We start from the raw sequence: 6767 nt of genomic DNA, 5'->3' as shown, positions 1-6767 counted from the left end.
ACCCACTGCGGATGGGGGATAAAGGTCTCAACCTGCAGCAAGTGAAATTTCAGGTGGAAATTTCATTTGGAAAGTGCTGCGGGTGTGGGGCAGCAGGAGGGACCCCAAGTCCTTCTCCCCCTGCTTCCTGCATTCACTGGGGCCAAGTGTGGGCGAGACACAGGATGCGAGCAGATAACACAGCAAACAGACAATTTCAGAATGAGTTAAATGTTTGTATAAACCATTCTACCAGCTTGAAAATGAGCCAATTTTATCCATAAAGGGTTTCTTCTTGCACAGTTTATAAGTGGTTGTGAAATGTATTGCCACAGGATGTCTTTGAAGCCGTGAAAATAAAGCATTGACAGAGAGATCTCTAATTGATAACAAAACTATTTGGTCATTATCATTCATAACCACAAAAAAACAAATAAATGAGGAGATACATTAAATCACTGGTGCTCAAGGGAGATCTTTACCGCCTCTGGTCATCTGGTTTCAGCCTAGATCCCCTCTCTGGGGGAAGTTGGTCCTTGCATTTCTCAAACTTTCCTTTCCACGCAGACAAGTACCTCGTGTTAGCCGGGAGATATTGTCCCTTCCGTTAGGTGTTAGGTGCTAACCCTTGGGCACTACAATAACACAAGTAGTGACACTGCTGCTGATCAGGGTCCAGCTGCAATCTGAGCTGACATATCCTGCATCCACCTCCTGGCAGCATAAAGCAACTCTCCGCTTACCCGGACTACATTACAGTTACGTATTAATCATCTATTAACTACCCCAGAGCAGGTATAAAATTCCTGCATCTCATTAAGTCCAACTCCCATATCTGGAAGCCCTCTCTTTCCCACATCCCTCCAAACAGCAATCAAAAAAAAATGAATTGAGTGGTCTACCTCCTTTCTGCTGACTCCCCGGTTACTGAGTATCTATTAGATATTAGTCATGCAACAGATGTGTCAACCACTGACAGCAACCACAGCTGATGGATAGCTATGATATCGATTTAGCTGTGTTTGGAAAATTTAGGCATGCAGTAGAACATGGTAATTTCTACTGCAGCTGCTGGGGAGGAGAAGTAGAGGTGTTTAATAAACGAAAAAAGTTACTTTACTTTTCCCTCATATCTCCTGTACAAAGATCTAGGAGTAGGAGATCGGTGCAGTGATTTAAACCATTTTGGAGGAGATCTCTGGATGTCTCTGATCGACCCATCAGAGCAGGATTAAATTAAACTAAACTAAAATTAAACTTCAGTGTTTAATCAGGGTGCTCAAACCCTTGCCCTGTCAAGTTCTGAGTTTCTCTCAGATAACCACAGGCCTCAGGCTCAGCCTGATCATTGATCTCCTGGAGATTATGTCCACAATGCACAGTGGGTCATGCAATACTTGTATGTAGGAGGAAAAGTGTTGCTTTATTTATAGTGATTTGTAAGAATATGTACTCAAGAGGAAGAAAATGCATTCTCTCCAACAAGGAAAAATAGGTAAATATCTTCCTTTATGTAAATAAAAAAGCTCCTTATTTACCAGAAGTAGCATAAACTTAACTGATAGTGAATGAAAAAAAAAAAATGTATTTGGAAATCTCTGCCATTTCTCTTTTAATTTACAGCAGGCTCAGTCAGGACGCCGGAGCTCTGGCACTGACTAACACTGTGACTTTGAAGGGAGAAAGTGTCATTAAGGCTGACACACTCAGATTTGGGCGCCTGAAGGATCTCAGCTAGGTAAAGTACTTAAGCAGCAACTTAATCTCAAGAAAGCTTTCACCAGAGCCAAGAGAAAGGCTAGGTTTGACTTCAAAAGGCTTTAGATAATCTTTCTTTTTTTTTGTTTCAGTAAGCTTTTGTTAGTATCCCAGTTTTCAGATCTCTAGCTAAGAGAGAGCTAAGTGTCAGAATAAAACAAATCCCACGGGGTAAATTCTAATCTCACAGGAAAAGTCATGTTCAATTTTTGTTTTCACTTCAGACCAGGAAGAATTGGAAAATAATTATTTGGAACTTGGAAAAATCTTGGAACCAGAAATGTGAGAATTTCATTTGCATTTCAAGAGGTGTATTTTCTCCTGAGACTCTCTCATTTTGCCTAGGACAATTGCAAGCAAATGCGTTCATGGCTCAAAATAAACCATGGAAAGTTTTTTTTCACCGTTGCAATGTTGCGCTACGTTAGCCGTGTTTGAATGCTTAACTCTTCACCTTTCAAGTACTGAGGCAACCCAAACCACTGACACATTTAGAGTAGATGAGCCTGGATTTAGGGTCAGGCTGGTTGAAACTGACCTTCTGCTACCTTGTAGGTTTTTGAAATCTTTTTTGCTTCTAAAATTGGAAATTTAACTGACCCACTTTGAATGGATATTTCAGTAAATGGCATTAGAGAAAACCCCTCTGAGGGAACCATTTCCTTTAACCTATGCATCTCTAACTTGAGGAGGGAAACTGAATTATATATTTAACTTTTCAAGAATCAGCATCTTTTAAACAAGCTGATATAGGTCATAGCTATCCCAGAAACTGCAAACTAAATTCTACCCTTATTTACATCCTCCTTTGGATGACACAAGGTGAGTAAAATTTAGGTTTACAAGTAAATATCAAGCGAATGTAAAAAACACACCTTATTTGCATCATTTTCATCTGAAAACATCACCAGAATTAGACCTGAGAAGAGGTATGCATCAGCAGGCCAAGGCTGTTACACTGAGCGTTACTTCGTGGCGCACGTCCCAGCTACTTGTAATGCAGTCAGAGAAAAGTGACGAGACTCATTTCCTAAGAAAGAAATGTTAGAGAAGGATAGACTCAATGCTCACCTCCTCCTTTCTAAGAGGTAAGACTCTTTGTCAAGAATCTCTCTGAAATTCAGCCTATTAGCAGCATCAACACCCTTGTGCCTGTCCATCCTTGTGCACTCTCCAGGGCCCTCACCAGAGAAGCTGGCCGTAACTGGTTTATTATATCTCACAGTTCATTACAATCAGCATCATTAACTGGGAAGCTGCAGCCTGAGAGATTTAAGCTGACCCATCTCTCTGTGTCCCAGGTTTTGTAGCACTCTGGGTGGAGAGTCTTTCCTTGGGAGATGTTGAGTTGTCCTAATTAACTATGCCATGAAGTATTTACCAGGGGGAAGAAGACGCTGTAGGCTAGAGGTTGGGATTTTTGCCCGGGAGAGGCACCAAGTTTCTAGTTTCTGGCCCATATCTGCTTTATTCAAAATCTTCACTGCCTACTTTGCTGCTGGCTGGCGTGACTGTAGAGCTCTGAGCTCCCAGCAAAGGATATTGAATTATGCCACAGAAGCACCCAGAGCATACCATAAATCCCAGTGACTTACTAGAGAGCTAGTCATTTAAATCCCTGAAAGAGATGAGGGGAGTGAACGCAGACATCCCTCCTTGACGGCAAGGTCTCTTTCAGGGTCAAGCCCACAGCTTTTAATGACCATTCAGGACTCATCGCGACATCTGCCTAAGAAAAATCAAAAAACAAGGCAGCCACTATCAGCTAGAGCAACAACAACGACCCCAAGTCACAAGAGGGCACAGCCTTGAAGTAGCCCAACCTCTCCAGGTCTGCAACCCCCTTACAATATCTTAGTGAAAATCTAGAAAAATATCCCCGAATGGAGGAAAAGCATCCTGACTGTCACCGTGTCAAATGTCCCCTTGAACCTGTGGATTTAAATATTTCATGTTTAAATACTAACATGGCAGGGTACGTCACAGCTGCGGTATATTGGTCTGACAAGGATGGAGAGAGGGCAGGGTGGGATTAGGAGCCCCACGGGATCCCTGATCACTGTCACCCAGGACACGGGGCTGGGACACCGGGAGTCGTAATGCCTTGGGGCTACACAACGCAAGGTATTTTAGCTCCCAATATTTTCAACTGCAGCATGCTACCTCTTATATTCCATGGAGGAGGTGCCTGCAGTTCCTTCCAGTTTTTCTGCCTACGAGAGGAGTCCTTTCGCATCTCACAGCCTTCACAAGGTTTCTCTTGAACCCCTCTGTCCTCTCCCTAATTTAGGAACTGAAGGTTTAACTACATCCATCACACTTCCCAAACCCCTTTCCTTAGGATCAAAGCCCTGTCTCATAGCACAAAAGCTGAGGTGAAATGAAAAGTTGGCAAGCTCAAAATCAATGTTCACGGGGGTTTTTTCCCAGGTGGAGAATGGCTGGATTTGGGAACTCACTATCACAAAGCATTCTGATCAAAACAGACATATCACACCTGAGGTGCAGACATGAATAAAAATAGCCTGATCCGGACTAGGAAATCTGAGAAAAAAATAGGAGCTTAAGAAGGAACCTAGCTCCTGAGACATCAAGACAAGTGACAGCACATGGGAAGTATTGGAGAGCAATTAGATGGGGACCAGCTGTCCAACATCTGCCCAATTCAGGATGAAAAGACATCAGACTGACCTAGGAAAAACAGATCAAATCTGGCAGTGCCAGTGACTTTAGTGATTTTCATACCTACAGCATCCCAAGTCAAGACGGCGAAGCACATCAACTCACGTTTGACTAGAGGATGAGTCTAGTCACGATTTAAAAATCACATATTTTGCGCCCGCTTACTGCAGTGCGTGTCAATTTTTTGGTGGTTTTCTAATATCATCATTGAGTTTTGTTACTACTTGAGTGACATGGCTAAAGTATGACATCATCTACAGATCTAAGAAAGGGTGAGCCCATATCCTGTCTTCCACCTGCGTTAATGGAATATATATATACATACACTTTTTAATTTAAGTTATGGTCAGAAACCACAGTTAAGGTTGGGAAAAAAACACCTACCCAAAATTAACTAGGACAGCACAAAAGCCCTTATAAAAAGTCCAGCAGCAAATGTGCCCAAACACCTTCAGTTCAACAGAGCCCGGCTCAAGCAGCAGCTGCAGTAAGAGAAAGAAGGAAGATGTCTCTGATCCTTTGTGCTTCTCTGGTAAGAACTTGCTTTCTGGGCGTTTTTTTCTTCCAATTTGACAGAGACTTAATTAAATTCTAATAGATGACTGTCAGGAATAGGGATCTGCACCCGCCTTTAAAATGCTTGTTTAAACCATTAGTAATTGAAAATAACTGAAATGGGAGACTGCTGAATAGCACCAGCATGGGGCAGCAACGAGACTCTGCGGGGTATATTAGTGAAGAGGGCTACTGCAACGTACTCTGAGTCAAGAAATACATTGAAAACTCAACCTTAGAGTGTCTTTTTGTTGTTATATCCTTTCTGCTATCTCCTGTATTATATTATTTTCTAGAATTTAAACTTTTTTATCACCAAATTACAACTGAGTGTATACCATACCTGTCAGCACTGTAAGAATTAGTTAATGAAAGCAAGAGTGGATGTGATATAGGGAACATTTTTTCCATAATTACTCCAACCTGCAGTATAGGCCTTAACTACCTGATTGTGGGTGAATTTCCCAGCCGCGCAGAAGAGTTGTTAGGCATGTTGTGTTAGAGCAGCTGTACCTGCGTTGTGTCCTAAATGCACCGATTTTCTTCAGCTCAGATCACTGCTCTTAATGCTGCTGGCCGTGCTGTCAGCCAGCAATTCTGCCTACGGGAAGATGATACAGCCTGGACTCAAGCTGGAGAGCTTCTTGAAGCAAGCATATGCTGGATGCCTGACCCCAAAAGACTCAAAATTCCCTCAAACTGTGAGAGTCAACATAAGCATCAGCAACACGAACCAGGACATCAAAGTGACTCCTGGTGTCAGCAGCCGCTCTCTGGCTCCGTGGGATTACAGGTATGATCTCTGTCCCTATGGGCTAGAAAGACACTGGCTGCAGTAGTCAAGAATAATGCTGAGACTACACCCACACCTTTCTTTTCAGTGCTTCACTGTTGAGAGATTTTGAAAATATGTGGATATCCACAGTCCATATAATCCTCTTTGAAAGATAACAAATACAGAAAGGAGTACAGAGCAAAAACATGGTCTAGGCCAGCATACAGAAGGCAAAGCAAATTACTTTTGTATTTTAATTAATTTATTTGTGTATTGGGGCAAGCTTTACCTTCAAAAGCATTCTTTACCTAAGACATCCTAAAAAATACCTCAGAGGGCTGACATTGCACCAAATTCAATGGTGGTTTAATAACATATCAGGCTCTGAGAACGTTTCATGTTTTGGGGGGGAGCTGAGGGTCTTTGGGTCCGTCAGTCTGACATATTGGGAAGCTCGAATAGTTCCTAATCAGTCTTTCAAAGTCAGTACCTATTTGAAGCAAGTTCTTTGCAAACGCAGTTGCATGCAGTCCGGGCATGCTTGTCTTTCTTACACTTACAGACCTGCAGTATTTACTTACTTACACGTTATTTCATAAAAACCTACAGTAGTGGAGGGTCTACTGACCCTTCATAGGCAATATCCCAGGAGGTACAGGTTCCCGAGCCGGGAGCCCATAGTGATCCAGACTATCACACCTCCGGAGATACAGCAGCATTTGCATTTCAAATATTTCCTTTCATGTCAACCTACAGGATCGATGAGGACCACAACCGTTTCCCCCGACTGATCTCTGACGCCGAGTGCCGCCACTCCAGGTGCGTGAATTTGGATGGGCAGCTGGACCACAGCCTCAACTCCGTCCCTATCAAACAGGAGATCCTTGTTCTCCGGAGGGAGCAGAAGGGCTGCCACCAATCCTATCGGCTGGAGAAGAAAATAATCACTGTGGGCTGCACGTGTGTCACCCCCTTGATCCGACACCAGGCTTAGAGGGAGCCAGTAGTGTAAGAGCAG

The 6767-nt window shown here is 43.0% G+C and overlaps 1 protein-coding gene across 1 annotated transcript; it reads left to right on the top strand.

Moving 5' to 3' along the window:
• The first annotated feature begins 4882 nt into the window (after window positions 1-4882).
• LOC142041165 (interleukin-17F-like) lies at window positions 4883-6767 on the top strand. The gene is made up of 3 exons (XM_075049822.1): window positions 4883-4951; window positions 5523-5767; window positions 6506-6767. The coding sequence occupies exons 1-3, from the start codon at window positions 4925-4927 to the stop codon at window positions 6741-6743; spliced, it is 510 nt and encodes a 169-aa protein (XP_074905923.1). The 5' UTR covers window positions 4883-4924; the 3' UTR covers window positions 6744-6767.

Source organism: Buteo buteo, chromosome 17, assembly GCF_964188355.1.
Source record: "Buteo buteo chromosome 17, bButBut1.hap1.1, whole genome shotgun sequence".
Lineage (NCBI taxonomy): Eukaryota > Metazoa > Chordata > Aves > Accipitriformes > Accipitridae > Buteo > Buteo buteo.
Note: the sequence above shows the minus strand (reverse complement) of the source record. Positions and strands in the feature narration are given on the sequence as shown.

Bases quoted from the DNA above. Each gene is read 5' to 3' on its own strand.
- LOC142041165 (XM_075049822.1), top strand. From the start codon at position 4,925: ATGTCTCTGATCCTTTGTGCTTCTCTG. The intron at 4,952-5,522 runs GTAAGAACTTGC...GATTTTCTTCAG, and splicing joins TGATCCTTTGTGCTTCTCTG to CTCAGATCACTGCTCTTAAT. The intron at 5,768-6,505 runs GTATGATCTCTG...GTCAACCTACAG, and splicing joins CTGGCTCCGTGGGATTACAG to GATCGATGAGGACCACAACC.